Source organism: Saccopteryx bilineata, chromosome 3 (genome assembly GCF_036850765.1).
Source record: "Saccopteryx bilineata isolate mSacBil1 chromosome 3, mSacBil1_pri_phased_curated, whole genome shotgun sequence".
Lineage (NCBI taxonomy): Eukaryota > Metazoa > Chordata > Mammalia > Chiroptera > Emballonuridae > Saccopteryx > Saccopteryx bilineata.
In genome coordinates, this window is record NC_089492.1 from 239,331,810 (window position 1) to 239,354,487 (window position 22,678).

At 36.9% G+C, this 22,678-nt stretch overlaps 1 protein-coding gene across 12 annotated transcripts in view; it reads left to right on the forward strand.

Annotated features, from left to right (window-relative positions):
- Positions 1-22,678, forward strand: part of DOCK7 (dedicator of cytokinesis 7) — a 254,205-nt gene that overhangs the window by 49,110 nt on the left and 182,417 nt on the right. For 7 of the 12 annotated variants that reach the window (XM_066269015.1, XM_066269018.1, XM_066269019.1 and 4 more), the window contains exons 8-11: positions 781-847; positions 2,920-3,069; positions 11,226-11,306; positions 13,584-13,749. In XM_066269015.1, coding sequence (XP_066125112.1) covers positions 781-847; positions 2,920-3,069; positions 11,226-11,306; positions 13,584-13,749 — 464 coding nt within the window. Of the gene's footprint in view, positions 1-780; positions 848-2,919; positions 3,070-11,225; positions 11,307-13,583; positions 13,756-22,678 lie in introns of all 12 variants that reach the window. The other 5 variants (XM_066269012.1, XM_066269013.1, XM_066269016.1 and 2 more) reach the window with 1 other exon arrangement.

A 22,678-nucleotide genomic window follows, 5' to 3' on the forward strand; every position in this document is an offset into this window, starting at 1 on the left:
AATAACCTCATATTACATTTTGTTTTATTCAGCAGATAGTTACTGAATGTTTACTAAATGGAGTCATTGTTTGGGGAAGTCCATTAGACATCTCAGCTTAAGCATATACAGTTATTAAATAAGTAATGAAAATCAGTATGCTAGCATTTAAAATTATAGTAAAATTAATATTTATGTCATGGAAATATATTCATAAAATATCAAGTTAAAAAAGCAAACTATAATATATATACAATGACATTCTTTGTTTAAAAAATGACCCACTTAAGTGCATTTATACACGGAGAAAAGTCTGGATGGATAGGCATTAACTTAATTTTGGCTCTCTCCATGTGGTGGAATTTTGGATGCTCTTGTTTTCTTTCAAATAGTTTTATGTATCTCCTAAATTTTTTACACTGAATATGTAATTTATAATTTGAAAAAGAAAACATTAGGTCTTTACTTAAAAGTTTAAGATCTAACATATCCACGTATATAAGTAACCAAATTATAGGTTGGAATATGCTTAGTGTCAGAAAATAGACTTAAAATGCATCAGCTTTCAGGCAGAAATTACTTGTAGCTGGAGAAATTAAGAAAGATTACGTAGAGAAGGGGATGTTTGATATAAACTGAACGATATGCCTGGAAAAATGTGTTTCAAGAAGAAGGGGTAGCATATGGTATAGCACAAATGTAGAAAAGTACAGGATATTGAGATTATTTTTGGAATGAGAATTTCTCTTCAATTATGTATTTTATATTTATTTTTAAACTACTTCATTTTTTTTCCTAAAGGTTTGAGATTGAAATTGAACCCATTTTTGCAAGTTTGGCTTTATATGATGTCAAGGAAAAGAAAAAGGTAAGGTTATATGATTTAAACATCATCTTTTTGTCATATGTTTCAGAAACTGGATTTTAAGTTGTTTTATAAGATAAATAAGCAATGATTTTTTAAAATTATTAAACATAGATCTTTTAAATGGGAAAATAGAAATTTAATCTAAGATGTTAAGTATTTTCTTATTGTGAAATAATTTAGTTGATACTTAGTTTTCATTTCATTGAAAGAGTTTAAAAAGCCAATAGCAGAAAAAACTTTCTTTTAATTGAAGAAATAGAAAATACACAATAAGAAAAGCATTTTAGGCAATCTATAAAAGATTCCAATGAGGATGATAGTGAATTTTTGTTGACATAGTTTTTAATTTCTCACTAGACAACAGATCATTTATGTGTGTTTTAAATATTCTGTTGGAAGTACTGCTCTTAGTTTTACCATCAGAGTTTACAGTAGGCTATCTCATCACAGCATTTCTTAATTTTATACATATATGTATATATGTGTGTGTGTTGTGTGTGTGTGTGTGTGTATATATATATATATATATATATATATATTAAACTAGGGAAGAGGGGGACAGGCAGGAAATGAGAATGATGAAAAGCAAAAACTCATAATTGTGGCGCCTTAGTTGTTCATTGATTGTTTTCTCATATGTGCCTTGACCCAAGGGCTCCAGCCGAGCAAGGACCCCTTGCTCAAGCCAGCAACCACTTGTTCAAGTCAGCAACCTTTGGGCTCAAGCCAGCGACCATGGGGTCATGTCATTAATCCCACGCTCAAGCTGGTGACCCTGTGCTCAAGCTGGATTAGCCCACGCTCAAGCCAGTGACCTTGGTGTTTCAAACCTGGGTCCTTAGCATCCCACAACAATGCTCTTATCCACTGTGCCACTGCCTGGTCAGGTTCTTAGTTTTATATTTTAAGCCTAAGGTATAGTAGAAACTTGAAGTGCCTTCAGTGACTTCTGCTGTCAAAATATTATGTTTTTTTGCAGTGGAACTCTGCTTTAGCAACTTATATTTGCTAAATTAAAACTGCTGAGATATTGTTATGATTTTTTATTTAATTTTTCTTAAGTGAGAAGTGGGGAGGCAGAGAGACAGAATCCTGCATTTGCTCCAATCCAGATCCACCCAGCAAGCCCTCTATGGCAGTGGTCCCCAGCCTTTTTTGGGCCACGGACCGGTTTAATGTCAGAAAATGTTTTCACGGACCGGCCTTTAGGGTGGGACGGATAAATGTATCATGTGACCAAGACAAGGGTCAAGTATGAGTCTTAGACGGATGTAACAGAGGGAATCTGATCATTTTTAAAAAATAAAACATTGTTCAAACTTAAATATAAATAAAATGGAAATAATGTAAGTTATTTATTCTTTCTCTGCAGACTGGTACCAAATGGCCCATGGACCGGTACTGGTCCGTGGCCCAGGGGTTGGGGACCACTGCTCCATGGAGTTATGCTCTGCCTGTCTGGGGTTGTTGCTCTGTTGCTTGGCACCTGAGCTATTTTAGTGCCTGAGGTGAGGCCATGGAGCCTTCCTCAGCAACTGGGACCAACTTGCTCCAATGAAACAGTGGCTGCGGGAGGGAGAGAGGGAGAGAGAGAGAGAGAGAGAGAGAGAGAAAGCGAGAGAGAGAAAAAGGGAGGGGGAGGGGTGGAGAAGCAGATGGTTGCTTCTCCTGTATGCCCTGACTGGGAATGAACCCGGGACATCCACATGTTGGGCTGATGCTGTACTGCTGAACCAACCGGCTGGGTCCTAAGATATTCATATAATTTAAAAAGACAATTTGAAGCAATTCGTCTCAATAATAATTTCCTAGACGTTACATTTCTAATAATAAGAGCTTGGGATATACTTCTTTAGACTACATGTATTGTATTATATTTACCAAGTAGTTTGTACATTTCTTTTGCTTTGATTTAGATATGTAAAAATTGGTCAATGAAATATATGATAAATTGTATGTTATAGAAGAATATTTTAAAATCTGTAATAGTTTAAGATTGGGTATATATAATTTTTGTGAATTTTTATAAAATGTACAGATTTAAAAATTTAACATATGATTGTATTTTTTAGATTTCAGAAAACTTTTATTTTGACCTGAATTCTGAGCAGATGAAAGGAATGTTACGCCCACATGTACCACCTGCTGCCATTACCACCCTGGCAAGATCAGCTATTTTTTCTATCACTTATCCTTCCCAAGATGTTTTTCTTGTAATAAAGGTGAGAATGATGTTAAATATATTTGTGTAGTGTCTGTATACTTGTCTCCCTGTCAGTGTTGCGGCTTTAAATGGGGACAGATTTTACCTTTATTTATTATATCTTAATATTCTTTAACACACAATAGGTGCTACCAATTTTTTTTCTTGAGTTAATGGTCATGTTAGTCAGGTTGACCATAGAAACAAACCAGTAAAATGGATGGACGGACACACACATACACACACACACACACACACACACACAGGAATTGGCTCATGTGATTGTGGGGGCTGACAAGTCTGAAATCTGCACGCCAGGCTGGCAGGCTGGAAATTCAGGTTAGCGTAGATGTAGTCTTTTCTGGTACAGAGCAGCGTACTGGAAACTCGGGCAAGTAGACTTGAGAATGCCTTTTTAGAGAAACCTCAGTCTTTGCTCTGTGGCCTTCAGCTAATTAGATGAGGCCCCCTTACATCATGGAGGATAATGTGCTATATTCAGAGTCTACTGATTTAAATATTAATAACCTCTTAATAAGACCTTCACAGCAACATTTAGTTTGGTATTTGATCAAACAACTGGGCATTGTAGCCTAGCCAAATTGACCTATACAATTAACCATTCCAGGAGCTATACCATACTTTTATTATTGAGTTCTTAAATAATATAAATACTAACATCTGAATTATGAAGTTATTGAACATTGTGACTTGACTGTCAGTCAAGTAAGAATAAAGATCACAAATCCTAAAAGTTGACTATTAAGCTACTTAGCTTAGGGCAGTGATTTAAAACCTTTTCATCTCATGGCACACATAAACTAATCACAAAAATTCTGCAACACATGAAAAATGTATATTTTTTGTTGATTTGACCAAAAATAGGTAAAATTTTGACTGATTTACAAAAAAAAAAGTAATTACTTACCCTTTTTGTTCCAAAGTGACTTTAAAAAAAACTCAGGTGCCTATACTTGAATATAAAGATTTCTGGTACCAAGAATTAACCTTATTATGCAATTTGACCAATAAGATGCACCTCTACTATATGATATACCATATATATATATTTGTGGTTCAAGATGGCATTCACACCAGATGACTGTTGTCGTGTTGGCTGTTGTCATTTTCTTATTTGATAGTCTGGAAAAGAGGTGCCCTGATTAAATAGTCAGGAATTGCATGTTTTAAAATTTCTTGCAGCTCCCCAGTTGAAAATCACTGGTGTAGATATATATTTAGCATAAATACATCAGTTTTTCAGAGTGATTTAACTATTTCTAAACTTTTTCCAAACTGTTATGTGTCAGTCTTCTTAACTATAGCCATTCTGGTGTTCACTGTTTTTTTTTTTGTTTGTTTGTATTTTTGTATTTTTCTGAAGCTGGAAACGGGGAGAGACAGTCAGACAGACTCCTGCATGTGTCCAACCGGGATCCCCGGCATGCCCACCAGGGGACGACGCTCTGCCCACCAGGGGGCGATGCTCTGCCCCTCCAGGGCGTCGCTCTGCCGCGACCAGAACCACTCTAGTGCCCGGGGCAGAGGCCAAGGAGCCATCCCCAGCGCTCGGGCCATCCTCGCTCCAATGGAGCCCTGGCTGCGGGAGGGAAAGAGAGAGACAGAGAGGAAGGAGGGGAGGGCGGGGGTGGAGAAGCAAATGGGCGCCTCTCCTATGTGTCCTGGCCAGGAATCGAACCCGGGTCCTCCGCACACCAGGCCGACGCTCCACCGCTGAGCCATCCGGCCAGGGCCTGGTGTTCACAGGTTTTAATTTGCATTTTTCTCTGATTGTATTGATGGGACCATCTTTATATGCTTATTAACCATTGAATATTCTTTTTTGTGAAATGCCTGTTGAAATCATTTGCCCATATTTTTATTGGGTTGTTATGACTTTTTATTATTGATTTGTAGGAATTGTTAATATATTCTGGATGTTAGTTTGCTGTTGGTTAGTTTTATTCCTCATGTGTTGTTACCCTGTACTTGCTTTCTTCTAAAATGTTATTTTTTGATGAACCAGTTTGTGGTTTTACACATTGTCTAATTTATCAACCTTCCTCTCCACTATGGCTGTGTTTTGTATTCTGTGAATGAATTTTTTGCCTCCCCCAAAGTCAAGAACATGATTGTCATAAGTAATCCCTTGTAAGAGTAATTGTTTTAACTTTCACATATAGGTCTGTAATCCATATGAAACTGACCTTTGTGTTTACAGTGAGATACAAATGAAAATCTTATTCTTTCCTCCCCCAAATATGGATAGCAAAATGATACAGCACTATTTATTGAAAAGCTTACTTTTTTCCATGCTATTTTTGCAAAATCTCCTTTGTTATAAATCAAGTGTTCAAATTTCTGAGGTGGTTTTTCTGCATTCCTTTTTGGTTTCACTGGTTTATTTGTTTTGTCTTGCTGGGATGTTGACTGGGATTGCGTTAAATATACAGATCAAGCTGGGAAAGTTGACATCTTTAAACTATTGAGTTTTTTAGTCAGTGAACATGTATGTCTCTCCATGTTTTTTGGTCTTTTCTTCTCATATTTGCCTCATAATTTGATAATTTTGATTCTATTGTAAATATCATTAAAATTTTTAAATTTTAAGTTATACAGTATTATCATTGGTATATAGAAATTCATTGTCTTTTCTTTATAAAGTTTTTTTTTTTAGAGAGAGAGAGGGACAGACAGGGACAGACAGACAGGGAGATGAGAAGCATTACCTCGTAGTTGTGGCACCTTAATTGTTCATTGCTTTCTTATATGTGCTTTGACTGAGGGGCTCCAGCAGAGCCAGTGACCTTGGGCTTCAAGCCAACGACCTTTGGGCTTAAGCCAGAGTCCAGGGGGTCATGCCTATGGTCCCACGCTCAAGCCAGTGACTCTACACTCAAGCCGGATGAGCCCACACTCAAGCCAGTGTGACCTTGGGGTCCTCAGTGTCCCAAGTCGATGCTTTCTCTATCCACTCTGCCATCTTCTGGTCAGGTGTCTTTAAAAACTTTTATTTCAGTAACATGCAAAATTATATCTCTTCATTAATTTTAGCATACTTAACTCAGTTATGTAACCTATATCCAGATCAAGGTATGGAATATTACCCACAGCCTTTATTTTGCCCCTTCCTACTATTATGACTTTTATCACGATACATTAGTTTAGCCTCTTTTTGAACTTCATAGAAAAGAAATCATGTAATATATATTTTTGTGCCTGGTGTGCTAAAGAATTATGACTAAGATTCATCTAGTGGTAGTTTGTTATTTTTCATCTTGTATAATATTCTGTTATAGGAATATATTATAGTTTATTCTAATTGTTGGACATTGGCGATTTTAAGTAAGGCTGCTATAAACATTCTCACATATGACTTTTTGTGAAAATATGTTTTCATTTTTGTTTAATGTATTGATAAGTATTGAATTACTGGATCATAGTGTTATTATAGCTTCAATTTTAGGAGGAACAATCAGTTTTCCAACATGATTCAATCCCATTGGTAGTGGTTGAGAATTTTAGTTGTTCTAGTTCTTCTTTAACACTTGCTATTATTATATTTTATTGTATTTTACACTTTAATATTATTAAATATTTTAGTATATGTTCTATTTTATTTCTAGTTTATCTGCAGGGTTATATCAATTTGGTTTTAATTTGTGATTCCCTATTGACTAAGAATGTTGAATAATTTATGGCCATTTGGATATCCTATTTTGCTAATTGCTATTCAACTTTTGTATCTTATGTATACTTAAAATTTGTAGAATTTAAACTCATAGATACAGAGGACATTTTAATGGTTGCCATAGGGGATGAGAGTTGGGAATAGTTCATTTTGAACTTGTTTGTGAGTAATTTTAGTATAATATACATAAAATATACAAATTATTCCCAGAAATAAAGAATCCATAGTTCAATTATTTTTAATAGTTTTTTCTTTTTTAAAATAAAAAAATGTTTTTAAAATACAGTGGCATACTATATTATATTAGTTATTGGTGTACAACTTAGTGATTAGATATTTTATATAACTAATGAAGTGACCACTCCAACAAGTCTGTTATCCAACTGACAGCATGCATAGTTATTACAGTACTAGTAACTGTATTGCCTATGGTGTTCTTTACATTCTTATGACTTTTTTTTTTTAACAGAGACTGAGAGAGAGTCAGAGAGAGGGATAGATAGGGACAGACAGGAACAGAGAGAAATGAGAAGCATCAATCATCAGTTTTTTGTTGTGACACCTTAGTAGTTCATTGATTGCTTTCTCATATGTGCCTTGACTGTGGGCCTTCAGTAGACCGAGTAACCCCTTGCTTGAGCCAGAGACCTGGGGTCTAAGCTGATGAGCTTTGCTCAAACCAGATGAGCCCACGCTCAAGCTGGCGACCTCAGGGTCTCGAACCTGGGTCCTCGGCATCCCAGTCCAACGCTCTATCCACTGCGCCACCACCAGGTCAGGTTCTTATGACTATTTTTATAACTGACAATTTGTTCATCATAATCCCTTAGCCTTTTCTACCCAACCCAACTCCCATACCATCTGGCAACCATCAAAATGTTCCATGTATCTATGAGTTTATATTCCACAAATTTTAAGTGTACATAAGGTACATAAGTTTTAAGTAATATATACATAATACACCTATGTATATATATACCTATGTGTATAAATATATATACACTTATATATAAAATATATATATGTGTAATATCCATTTTGTTGGATTGTTATTATTAACTTGTAAGAGTTCTTTGTATATCCTTCATTCACTGATTTGTATTATCAAGTTTATTATCGGCCAAATTCCTATATACACTTGATTTGATTTATGGACTTTCATTCAATTATATTTACATTTCCTTTTTAGAAACATTAAAAATTTTATGAGTAAAGTGAGACATTTCGGAGACAAATGATGAGTAGAAACTACTGTATTGACCACCTAAGAGTATTATTTTGTGATTTGTGTTTTTAAATTTTGTACTTTGATATTCTATTAAGTGGAGATGAATTTATGACTTTTTATTAATATTTAAATTGTGGTAAATACACATAAAATATATCATCTTAGTCATTTTTATGTATACAATTCAGTATTCACTATATTCACATTGTCGTGTAAGTAGTCTCTAGAAATTTTCATCTTGCAAAACCTACTTTCTTTGTTGCGATAGAAAGAGAAAGTGAGATCGGGAGGAGAGAGGAAGGGGGACAGATGAGAAGCGTAGTTGTGGCATTTTTAATTTGTTCATTGATTGCTTCTCATACATGCCTTTACCTGGCGCTCCAGCTAAGCACAGTGACCCTTTGCTCAAGCCAGCGACCATGTGCTCAAGCCAGTTACCTTGGGGTTTCGAATTTGGGCCCTCAGCATCCTAGGTAGATGCTCTATCTGCTGTGCCACTACTGGTAAGGTACAAAACCTACTCTTTTTCTTTTCATTGAATTTTTAAGGGTGACACTGGCTAACAAAATTATATAGGTTTCAGATGCACAGTTCTACAACACATAATTTGTATACTGTATTGTATGCTCACCACCCCAAGTCAAGTCTTCACTTATCACCATTTATCCTCCCATACCCTTCTCTATGTCCTCCCACTTCAACCCTCCTCCCCCTGGCAATCACCACACTATTTTCTGTGACCATGAGTTTTTTCTCTATTTTTCTGTTTTTGCTCAATCCCTCCACCTTGAGCCCCCAAACCCAGAACAGCTGTCAGCATGCTCTCTAAGTCAATCTTTATTTTGCTTGTTAAAAACCCACTCTGAAGGCCCTGGCCGGTTGGCACAGTGGTAGAGTGTGGGCCTGGCGTGCAGAAGTCTTGGGTTCGATTCCCGGCCAGGGCACACAGGAGAAGCGCCCATCTGCTTCTCCATCCCTCCCCCTCTCCTTCCTCTCTGTCTCTCTCTTCCCCTCCCGCAGCCGAGGCTCCATTGGAGCAGAGATGGCCCGGGCGCTGGGGATGACTCCTTGGCCTCTGCCCCAGGCGCTGAAGTGGCTCTGGTCGCTACAGAGCGATGCCCTGGAGGGGCAGAGCATCGCCCCCTGGTGGGCAGAGCGTCGCCCCCTGGTGGACAGAGTGTCGCCCCCCCTGGTAGGCATGCCAGGTGGATCCCAGTCGGGCGCATGCGGGAGTCTGTCTGACTGTCTCTCCCCGGTTCCAGCTTCAGAAAAATACAAAAAACAACAACAACAAAAAAACACACTCTGAAGCGTCGACCTGGAAATGCTGAGGTCGCTAATTCGAAACCGTGGGCTTGTCTGGTCAAGGCACATATGGGAGTTGATGCTTCCAGCTCCTCCCCCTTCTCCCAAGTTTATTATCGGCCAAATTCCTGTATACACTTGATTTGATTTATGGACTTTCATTCAATTTTGATGTCCAATTTATCTATTTTTACTGTAGTCTGCTTTTATTTTTTTCTTATCTCTAATCCAAGAAAACATTGACCTGAAACTTTTTCTCTACTTTCCTTTTTTTTTTTTTTTTTTTTTTTTTACAGAGACAGAGAGAGAGTCAGAGAGAGGGATAGACAGGGGCAGACAGACAGGAACGGAGAGATAAGAAGCATCAATCATCAGTTTTTCATTGCGTATTGTGACACATTAGTTGTTCATTGATTGCTTTCTCATATGGGGCTACAGCAGACTGAATAACCCCTTGCTCAAGCCAGCGACCTTGGGTCCAAGCTGGAGAGCTTTGCTCAAACCAGATGAGCCCACGTTCAAGCTGGCGACCTCGGGGTCTCGAACCTGGGTCCTCTGCATCCCATTCTGACGCTCTATCCACTGCACCACCGGCTGGTCAGGCCCTACTTTTCTTTTAAGAGTTTTATAGTGTTAGGTCTGTGTTTAGGCCTTTGGTCCATTTTGAGTGGATTTTTGTATATGATATAAGGTATAAGGGTCTAACTTTACTTTTTGCATTTGGATATTAAAGTTGTCTTTTTTTTCCTTTTTCAATTTTTTTTAACACTACTTGGAGCTCCAGTGGCGCAATCGGTTAGCGTGCGGTACTTATACAACACTATTTGTTGAAAAGACTGTCCTTTCCTCATTGAATAGTCTTGGCACCCTTCTTGAAAATTATTTTACTATATATACAAGGGTTTATTTCTGGCTTCTGTTCTGTTACATTGATCAATATGTACATCTCTATGTTTGTACCACATTGTTTTGATTACTGTAGCCTTGTATTAAGTTTTGAAATTAACAACTATGAATCTTCGGCTTCCAACTTCATTCTTTCATTTTTAAGTTTATTTTGACTATTCAAGGTCCTTTGAGATTTCATATGAATTTTGGGATGTATTATATTTGGGATAATTTTCTGTAAAAAATATTATTGGGATTTTGATTATACCTGTAAATTGCTTTGGGTAGTATTGACATCTTAACTTTATTAAGTGTTCCAATTCATGAGTACAGGATGTCTTGCCATTTATTGGTGTTTTCTTCAATTTTTTTTTAACCCTGTTTTATAGTTTTCATAAATATTTTACTTTCTTGGTTCATTCTCAGTATTTTTATCCTTTTTGCTATTATAACTGGAATTATTAAAAAAATTTTTTTAACTGCTCATTGTTAGTGTGTAGAAATGCAACTGATTTTTGCATGTTTTGTATCCTAACATTTTGATGAATTAATTTATTATTTCTAAAGGGTTTTTGTGGAATATTAGGTTTTTCTGTAAAAAAGATCATATTTTCTGCAAGCAGATTATTTTATTTCTTCCTTTTTGATTTGAATATGTTTTATTTCTTTTTCTTGTTCAGTTGCTCTAAGACTTCTCAGTACTATGTTGAATAAAATTGGCAAAAGTGAATATCCTTATTTTGTTCCTGATCTTAGAGGAAAAGCTTTCAGTCTTTTACCAATAAATATGATGTTATCTGTGGGCTTTGCATGTATGGCCTTGATTATGTTGACGTAGCTTTCTCCAGTTCCTAGTTTGTTGAGTGTTTCTTCCATGAAAGGGTATTGAATTTTGCCTTAGTGCTCTTTCTGTATTAATTGAGATAATCATGTGGTTTTTCTGTCATTCTGTTGATCTGGCTTATTATATTGATTAATTTTTATATGTTGAACCATCCTTGCATTCCATGCTGATAGCTTTTTAAAAAATTTTTACTTAATTTTTAACTTTTGCCTTTTACAGCTAGAAAAAGTTCTACAGCAAGGAGACATTGGAGAGTGTGCAGAACCATATATGATTTTCAAAGAAGCAGATGCCACCAAGGTATAAAATGTCATGCCTCTTATTTCCCCCACTTTTGTATTCATTGCTGGTCACTCCTATTACCCACAAGTTTCCTAACCTGACCATAAATAGCCTCTAATCTCCTTAATTAAAATTTGGGAGAATATTATATAAAGCATATTAAAGAATGTAATTCATTTTTCTATTGACCTATTCAATTTCTTTATTTGCTTTGTTACCTAGCCTATATCATGTGCTGTGCTATTCTTTCACCAAATACTAATACATTCTTTATATTTTTTTGTAGGAAACTAAGTTAATTCAGTTTACTTCCTAAATAATTTTTTTATATTTACAGAATAATTATATTGATGGAAGTTTTCCTAGCAAAACAGAAATATTCTAGGCCTCTGCTTAGCTGTAGATAATTAAGAATATGGTAAACATAGAAAATATAACTTCTGTTTTGCCATTAAGTGACTAATATCTAGAATTTGGATAAAGTTTTAAAGCAAAAATAATTGGTCAACAGTAGGTAACTCACCTTGAGTTAGCTATAGGAATAACATGTGATCTTGGATATTTGAACATATGATCTAACACTTGAAACAACCAGGAGAGGTATGCTTGACAAGCTAGAAGATGTTTTGCTTTCTATTTATCTAAGATTCAAAATAAGAACTGAGTCTTTTCTGTTACTATAGGCAGATCTGAGCACATAATAATCTTCTTTGATCCCTGACTGTCTGGTTGAAAGCAGGGTTAAAGTATTCTGGCTTTCTGAGGTTGTCATTTTACAAATTAAATTTGCTCTGTTATATGGAGCTCATAGGTATAATAGCAGCTTGTTCCATACTTCTCATGTATTTACATAAACTGATAGAATTAAGTGCACTTGATATCTGGACTCTTAAAGCAAAAACCTATTTTTAAGGTATAATAGGTATAGCAATAAAAGTTCTGGCATTTAGCTATAATTTCATCTTTTCTCAGCCCTGAGTCTTAAAGTAGGACACTGTCATTAGAGTATACCTCACCAATAGATATCCTGTATGGAAAGAATATATGAGGTATTGGTGTAGATTTTCAATCTTGGACCATTGGTTGGTTATTTTAGGGCACCTTAGTGTTTGTTTCAGGAATACTCTTAAAGTTGGCCAGTCCCAGGATATCTTCCAAATAGACATATACTATTTGGATCATTAGTCTTTTTCTAGGATTTAGTCCTCTTAAAATACTTTCTCTTCTTTGCTTATTTTATTACTACTCTGGGCTTATTATTGGCCTGTTTGTGCCTCCACTTCCACCTCATGGTTGGTATAAGTTAGGGTCTCTTTCAAATTGGCTCAACTGCTTCCATCTTCTTTAGAATATTTAAAATTAACAAGTCATGACCTAGAATATTTTGTAGTTTGCAGTTGTTGGCCAAAACATGGTTATGTTTCCTTTCATAAAATAGTACTCACAATGCATAAACATGTTTGACACTTCCTCTCCTTTCTTTTCTCTGAAGAGGAGATAATCTGAAACAAAAATTTCAAAGATTTATTCTCTGCTTACATCTGTAGAACAGATTGAGGTTGTTCAATAGTTAAGATAATACACTGTTAGGCCCTGGCTTTTTGGCTCATTGGTAGAACATTGGCCCAGCATGTGGGAGTCCCAGGTTTGATTCCCAGTCGGCACATAGGAGGAGCGACCATCTGCTTCCCTACCCCCCCCCCTCTCTCTTTCTTTTCCCCTCTCACAGCCATGGCTCGAATGGTTCAAGCAAAGTTGGCCCTGGGTGCTGAGGACGGCTCCATGGCCTCGCCTTAGGACCCCAAACTTTTTACACAGGGGACCAGTTCACTGTCCCTCAGACCATTGGAGGGCCACCACATACAGTGCTCCTCTCACTGACCACCAATGAAAGAGGTGCCCCTTCTGGAAGTGTGGTGGAGGGCCGGATAAATGGCCTCAGGGGGCCGCATGTGGCCCGCGGGGCCATAGTTTGGGGAAGCCTGCTAGGTGTTAAAATAGGTCAGTTGCTGAGCAAAGAGCAGCAGCCCAGATGGGCAGAGCATTGCCTGGTAGGGGGCTTGCTGGTGGATCCTGGTCAGGGTGCATGTGGGATTCTGTCTCTGACTCCCCGCCTCTCACTTATTAAAAAAAAAAAGATAATACATTGTTAATTGATCCCTGAAAGATACAGATTGTCTTTTCATCTTTGCTGAGAATTGAGAATTCTTAACCTGCCTGTTTATTTATTATGAAATAGCATTTAATTCATTTATTTTAGCATAATCATACAATGTATAAAGTTTTGTTTTGCAGAATAAGGAAAAATTGGAGAAGCTGAAAAGTCAAGCTGATCAGTTTTGCCAAAGACTTGGGAAATACCGCATGCCTTTTGCTTGGACTGCGATCCATTTAATGAATATTGTTAGCAGTGCTGGGAGTTTGGAAAGAGATTCTACAGAAGTAGAAATAAGCACTGGAGGTGGAGGTAAGAGAGTTTTATATAAAATATTTCTAAATGTGTAATTTTTTCTTTTTTTAAATTTTACATATGCTTGTTTTATTTGTAGCCTTTGCAATGTGAAGAGGCATAAAGAGGGTTTTCTATTTTTGTCTTTTTAAAACTTTAACAGCTTTATTGAGATGTAATTCACATACCATACAGTTTACCTATCTTAAGTATATAATTCAATGTTTTTAATATAGTCACAAGGTTCTGTAACTGTCACTGCAGTTTAATTATGGAATGCTTTCATAGTCATTAGCAGTCGCTTTACATTCTCCTGAAATCCTCATACCCAACTCTGAGCAACCTCTAATCTACGTAGTTTGTATGGAGTTTTGTATGCCAGACATTTCATGTCAATAGAATTACATCATACCCAGTCTTTAGTGCCTAGCTTCTTTTGCTTTTATAATGTTTTAAAGATTCATCTATATTGTAGCATCTATCAATATTTCCTTTTTTTTTAATTTCCAAATAATAGTCCATTGGATGAATATACCACATTTTACTTATCTGTTCATGGACATTTGGCTTGCTTCAACTTTTTGGTTATTATTAATACAGTGGTCCCTCGTCTATGCGGGAGTTAGGTTCCAGAATCCCCCACGACAGTCAAAAATTCGTGAAGTAGTGACCTTATATTTATTTTATTATTTATATATACAGAACACAGTGCTTTGGTTGGTTGCCTCCCATCCATCAGCCAATAGTGTGCCGTGTACACATGGGCAAACTAGCTCAAGGAGAAGCAGCTATAGCTGTGGTTTCCATATGTGTGAGTCTTTGTCTACTCATCTGCTGTATGCTATGTATTTTATTTCAATTTAATATGTTTTAATTAATATTTTTATATATTTAAAAAATTTTAGGCTAGTAAATGCTTATTTTAATGCAAAAATAATTAAAAAATAAATATATAAAAATAACTATATACTGCAAAATCTCTCAATAGAGCGAAAAATCCACGATACAAAATTAGATATATATCTTCAATTTAAACATCTGCGATACAGTGAGACCACAAAAAGTGAACTGTGGTATGGCGATATAGTGATAATGCTGACATATGTTTTTATTTTTCTGGGTTATATAGTTAGAAATGAAATTACTGGGTCATATGATAATTCTATGTTTACCCTATTGAAAGGGCAAGACTGTTTTTCAATGTGCCTGTACCATTTAAAAATTCTACCAACATTGGCCTGACCAGTGGTGGTGCAGTGGATAGAGTGTTGACCTGGGATGCTGAGGACCTAGGTTTAAAACTCTGAGGTCATTGTCTTGAGCAAGAGGTCACTGGCTTGGCTGTATCCCCCAGGTCAAGTATGAGAAGCAATCAATGAACAACTAAAGTACTGCAACTATGAGTTGATGCCTCTCATCTGTCTCCATCTCTCTCTCTTTCTTCCGCTTAAAAAAAAAAATTCTACCAACATTGTATGAAGGTTCCAGTTTCCCCATATTTTGTTAACACTTTATCTGTCCTGTGATATTAGCCCTTCTACTGCAGATGAAGTAGTGTTTTGTTGTTGTTGGACATGCCTTTTGTGTGCTTTGGCTACTTTTGTATCTTCTTTGGAGATATATGTAGTCATATTTTTTGCCCATTTTTAATGGCTTTTTTTTCTTCTTTTTTCCAAATGAGAGGAGGGGAGATAGAGGGACAGACACCTGCTTGAGCCCCAACTGGAATCCATCCAGCAACCGCTGTCCAGGACTGATGCTCTGCCCAATGGCCATGCTTGCAACAGAGTTATTATTAGTGCCTGAGGCCAAGGCTCCATGGAGCCATCCTCAATGCCTGGGCCTGATGTGCTTAAAACAATTGAACTATGGCTGAGGAAGGAGAAGAGAGAGAGAGGGAAAGGGGAGGGGTGGAGAAGCAGATGGTCACTTTTCTTGTGTGCTCTGACTAGGAATTGAACCTGGGACATCCACACACTGGGCTGAAGTTCTACCACTGAGCCAACCAGCCAGGGCCTAATAGCTTTTTTTTTTGGTCTTGGTATTTATAATGCTTATTTCTTAAGTGGCTTTTTTGTATTCTTATCATTTAGTTGTACAAGTTCTTTATATTATGGCTACAAATCCCTTGTTTAATAAAGAATTTGAAAATAGAGAATCTCCGGACGGCTTGTGGAGCGCACGTTCCACTCCCAGTGTAAGTGAGCACTTCCAGTGCAAGCACTTTTCTATTTCAGTGTAGAGAGTGTTGAGAAAACAATGTAACTCTTTTTCTAAAGAGATTTTAGTTACTGATTTTACAGAAAGGAGAGAGAGGAGCGGGGAAACATTCATCCTCTGTAGTCACCCAGGATGTGCTTTGATCAGGCAAGTCTGCTGTTTCCAGGGGATGCCAGCATTCTAGGTCCAAGCTTCATCCACAGTGCCACCCCAGATGGCAGTGGAGTAGGCGGACGCACAGACGCCCAGCTCTCAACACCAAACTGGAATACAAATCAATTTAGGAAAAATCAGCATGAAAAACCAACACTGAACTGCAAGAACAGCTCTCAAAAACCAAGGAGCAAAGAGGAAGCCACAATAATCCTGGTAAGGAGTGCCTGAATCTCCTCTGCTTACAGGAACGGAAGGGGGGGGGGTGAGGCTGAGAGCCCAGAGAGGATTTCACAGAGGAAAAAGAGCAGAATCCACTGCTCACAGCCACTTACCTGACGACCAGGGAGCAAGGTGGGTTGAAAAGACCAGCTTATCTCCCAAGTGGAAAGGACAAGGAGAGGGACAGACTGTGAGGGGCTAAGGTATGCAAGAAACGAAATAAAAAAGCTGACTCATTCGTGCTGGAGGCGGCCATAGCTGGGGGAGGGACTGAACCTTTCACAAAACAGAGCTGAAGTGCTTCCGGATCAGAGATCTCCGGACATCTATCCAGCTCCAATCAGTGCAGCAAGACACAGCTGAAAACAAGAAGTGGGGAGGAGGGGCAGTAACTCAGGTCTCCATGGAGATCTGAGATACACCTCCCCCTACTGAAGCTGAGAAAAAACCCTGCCCCCAGTGAGATTAGTTGGTGGAAGAGACCTTCAGCATCTCAGGTTACACCCACAGCATTCCTGGTTACAGTTTGAAGGAAGCCCCCTGCTGAGATCAGTTAACAAGACTATCACCTGTTAAGAAAACAAACAAATCAAGACTTCAAAGCTGCCCAAATCTGAAAGTGGATTACAAATAATAGCTGATACCAACCCAAGAAGACCTAGAAATAACACAACTGAAAACTGGAGGCAGATAACACCAAGCCTAGACTCAACCAACTCTACAAATAAAACACCATTATGAGAAGACAAAGGAGTGTAACCCAAATGAAACCACAAGAGACACCTTTGAGAGATGAGCTGAGTGATATGGAAATAATCAAACTTCCAGATGCAGAATTCAAAATAATGATTGTAAGGATGCTTAGGGATCTTAGAACAACAATGGAGGGGCAGTTTGAAAACCTAAATAAAGAAATAGCAAGTATAAAAAAGGATATTGAAATATTATAAAAGAATCAGTCAGAGATGACAAATACAATATCAGAAATGAAGACCACAATGGAAGGAATTAAAAACAGGATGGATACAGCTGAGGATCGAATCAGCGAGTTGGAGGACAACTGGAATGAAGGCATGAAAGCAGAGAAGAAAAGAGAAAAGAGACTCAAAAAGTCAGAGGAAACACTTAGAGAGCTCTGTGACAACATGAAGAGAAATAACATCCGCATCATAGGGGTTCCTGAAGAAGAAGAAAAAGAACAAAGGATAGAGACTTTGTTCAACCATATCATAACTGAAAACTTCCCTAAATTAATGCAAGAGAAACTCTCACAAGTCCAAGAAGCACAGAGAACTCCATTAAAGAGAAACCCAAAGAAACCTACACCAAGACACATCATAATTAAAATACCAAAGCTAAGTGATAAAGAGAAAATATTAAAAGCTGCAAGAGAAAAAAAAGTTATCACCTACAAAGGAGCCCCCATAAGGATGACATCCGACTTCTCAACAAAAACACTTGAGGCCAGAAGGGAATGGCAAGAAATATTCAAAGTAATACAGAACAAGAACCTACAACCAAGACTACTTTATCCAGCAAGGCTATCGTTTAAAATCGAAGGAGAAATAAAAAGCTTCCCAGACAAAAAACAACTCAAGGAATTTATTACAACCAAACCAACGCTGGAAGAAATGTTAAGGGGCCTGTTGTAAACAGATCAAAGTTGGAAAAGAATATAGCAAAAAAAGGAATACACCTTTAAAGAAGAAAATGGCAATAAACAACTACATATCAACAATAACCTTAAATGTAAATGGATTAAATGATCCAATCAAAAGACATAGGGTAGCTGCGTGGATAAGAAAACAGGACCCATACATATGTTGTCTACAAGAGACACACCTTAGAACAAAAGACACACATAGATTGAAGGTAAAAGGATGGAAAAAAATATTTCATGCAAACGGAAATGAAAAAAAAGCTGGGGTAGCAATACTTATATCAGACAAATTGGACTTTAAAACAAAGGATATAGCAAGAGATAAAGAAGGCCACTACATAATGATAAAGGGAGTAATCCAACAGGAAGATATAACTATTATAAATATCTATGCACCTAATATACGAGCACCCAAATATATAAAACAGACTTTGATGGCTTAAAGGGCAAGATCAACAGCAATACTATAATAGTAGGGGATTTCAATACCCCACTAACATCACTAGATAGATCCTCAAGAAAGAAAATTAACAAAGAAACAGCAGACTTATTGGAAACACTAGACCAACTTGATTTAATAGATATCTTCAGATCCTTTCACCCTAAAGCAGCAAAATATACATTCTTTTCAAGTGCTCATGGTACATTCTCTAGGATAGACCACATGTTAGGGCACAAAAGTGCTCTCAACAAATTTAAGAAGACTGAAATCATATCAAGCACTTTCTCCGATCACAACGGCATGAAACTAGAAATGAATCACAGCAGAAAAGCTCAAAAATTCTCAAACACATGGAAACTAAATAGCAGGGTGTTAAATAATGAATGGATTAAGAATGAGATCAAAGAAGAAATAAAAAAATTCCTAGAAACGAATGACAATGAGCATACAACAACTCAAAATTTATGGGACACAGCGAAAGCAGTGCTGAGAGGGAAGTTCATAGCACTACAGGCACACTTTCAGAAGCTAGAAAAAGCTCAAATAAACAACTTAACCCTGCATCTAAAAGAATTAGAAAAAGAACAGCAAGTAAAACCCAAATGTAGTAGAAGGAAGGAAATAATAAAGATCAGAGCAGAAATAAATGACATAGAGGCTAAAGAAACAATACAGAGGATCAATGAAACTAGGAACTGGTTCTTTGAAAAGGTAAACAAGATTAATGAACCTTTAAGTAGACTCACCAAGAAAAAGAGAGAGAGGACTCAAATAAATAAAATTAGAAATGAGAGAGGAGAAATAACAACTGACACAACAGAAATACAAAATATTGTAAGAAAATACTATGAAGAACTGTATGCCAAAAAACTAGACAACCTAGATGAAATGGACAAATTCCTTGAAACATACAATCTTCCAAAAATCAATCTGGAAGAATCAGAAAACCTAAACAGACCGATTACACCAAATGAGATCGAAACAGTTATCAAAAAACTCCCAACAAAGAAAAGTTCAGGACCCGATGGCTTCACAACGGAATTCTACCAAATATTCAAAGAAGAACTAACTCCTATCCTTCTCAAACTATTTCACAAAATTCAAGAGGAAGGAAGACTTCCAAGCACCTTTTATGAGGCGAGCATAATTCTGATTCCAAAACCAGGCAAAGACAACACAAAGAAAGAAAATTATAGGCCAATATCTCTGATGAATATAGATGCTAAAATCCTCAACAAAATATTAGCAAACCGGATCCAACAATATATGGAAAAAATCATACACCATGATCAAGTGGGATTTATTCTGGGGAGGCAAGGCTGGTACAATATTCGCAAATCAATCAATGTGATTCATCACATAAACAAAAAGAAGGAGAAAAACCATATGGTAATTTCAATAGAAGCAGAAAAAGCATTTGATAAAATCCAGCACCCATTCATGATCAAAACTCTCAGCAAAGTGGGAATACAGGGAACATACCTCAACATGATAAAAGCCATCTATGAGAAACCCACAGCCAACATCATACTCAATGGGAAAAAATTAAAAGCAATACCCTTAAGATCAGGAACAAGGCAGGGGTGCCCCCTTTCACCACTCTTATTTAACATAGTCCTGGAAGTCCTAGCCACAGCAATCAGACAAGAAGAAGAAATAAAAGGCATTCAAGTTGGAAAAGAAGAAGTAAAACTATCATTATTTGCAGATGATATGATATTGTATATAGAAAACCCTAAAGTCTCAGTCAAAAAACTACTGGACCTGATAAATAAATTCAGCAAAGTGGCAGGATATAAAATCAATACTCAGAAATCAGAAGCATTTTTATACACCAACAATGAACAGTCAGAAAGAGAAATTAAGGAAACAATCCCCTTCACAATTACAACCAAAAAAATAAAGTACCTAGGAGTAAACTTAACCAAGGAGACTAAAGACTTGTACTTGGAAAATTACAAAGCATTGATAAAAGAAATCAAGGAAGATACAAACAAGTGGAAGCATATACCGTGCTCATGGTTAGGAAGAATAAACATCATTAAAATGTCTATATTACCCAAAGCAATCTATAAATTCAATGCAATACCAATTAAAATACCAATTACATACTTCAAAGGTATAGAACACATATTCCAAAAATTTATATGGAACCAAAAGAGGACATGAATAGCCTCAGCAATCTTAAAAAAGAAGAATAAAGTGGGAGGTATCACACTTCCTGATATCAAGTTATACTACAAGGCCGTAGTACTCAATACAGCCTGGTACTGACATAAGAACAGGCATATAGATCAATGGAACAGAACAGAGAACCCAGAAATACACCCACAGTTCTATGGACAACTGATATTTGACAAAGGAGGTAAGGAAATACAATGGAGTAAAGACAGCCTCTTTAACAAATGGTGTTGGGAAAATTGGACAGCTACCTGCAAAAAAATGAAACTAGATCACCAGCTTACACCACTCACAAAAATAAACTCAAAATGGATAAAAGACTTGAATGTAGGCCGTGAAGCCATAAGCATCTTAGAAGAAAACATAGGCAGTAAGCTCTCGGACATCTCTCGGAGCAATATATTTGCTGATTTATCTCCACGGGGAAGTGAAATAAAAGACAGGATAAACAAATGGGACTGTATCAAACTAAAAAGCTTTTGCACAGCTAAAGACAACAAGAACAGAATAAAAAGACAACTACACAATGGGAGAACATATTTGACAATACGTCTGATAAGGGGTTAATAACCAAAATTTATAAAGAACTTGTAAAACTCAACACCAGGAAGACAAACAACCCAATCCAAAAATGGGCAAAAGAGATGAATAGACACTTCTCCAAAGAGGACATACAGATGGCCAATAGGCATATGAAAAAATGCTCAACATCACTAATTAGAGAAATGCAAATTAAAACCACAATGAGATATCACCTCACACCAGTCAGAATGGCGCTTATCAACAAAACAACACAGAATAAGTGCTGGCGAGGATGTGGAGAAAAGGGAACCCTCCTGCACTGCTGGTGGGAATTCAGACTGGTGCAGCCACTGTGGAAAACAGTATGGAGATTCCTCAAAAATCTGAAAATCGAACTGCCTTTTGACCCAGCTATCCCACTTTTAGGAATATACCCCAAGGACACCATAGAACGGCTCGAAAAGGATAAATGCACCCGCATGTTTGTGGCAGCATTGTTCACAATAGTGAAGATCTGGAAACAGCCCAAGTGTCCGTCAGAGGACGAGTGGATTAAAAAGCTTTGGTACATATATACTATGGAATACTACTCAGCCACAAGAAATGATGACATCGGATCATTTACAATAACATGGATGGACCTTGACAACATTATACGGAGTGAAATAAGTAAATCAGAAAAAAAAAAAAAAAAAACTAAGATGAATCCATACATAGAAGGGACATAAAACGGAGACTCAGAGACATGAACAAGAATGTGATGGCAACAGGGGCGGGAGGTTGGGGGAGGGGGGAGGGGGTGAAGAAGGAGAGAGGGGTTAGGGGAGGGGAGGGGCACAAAGAAAACCAGATAGAAGGTGACAGAAGACAATTCAACTTTGGGGGAGGGGTATACAGCACAATCAAATGTCAAAATAATCTAGAGATATTTTCTCTCAACATATGTACCCTGATTTATCAATGTCACTGCATTAAATTTAATAAAAAAAAAAAAAAGAATTTGAAAATATTTTCTCCCAGTTTATGGGTTCTATTTTTACTCTCTTTATGGTACTTTTTGTAGCATAATTTAATTTTTGATGAAATTCAGTTTATCTCTTTTGTCTTTTGTTGGTTGTATTTTTTGGTGTCATATCTAGGAAAGCATTACCTAATCCAAGATCAAGATTTACTTGCATGGGTTTATCTAAGAGTTTTACAGGTATAGCTCTTCTGTTTAGGTATACTCCATTTTGAGTTAATATATGTATCTGGTGAAGGTAAAGGTCCAACTTCATTCTTTTTATGAAGATAGTTGTTCCAACATCATTTATTAAAAAGACTATTGTTCTCCAGTTGAATAGTGTTGGCACTCTTGTTGAAAATTCAAATGACTGTAGATCAGGGGTCCCAAACTTTTTACCAGGGGGCCAGTTCACTGTCCCTCAGACCGTTGGAGGGCCGGACTATAAAAAAAACTATGAACAAATTCCTATGCACACTGCACATATCTTATTTTAAAGTAAAAAAACAAAATGGGAACAAATACAATATTTAAAATA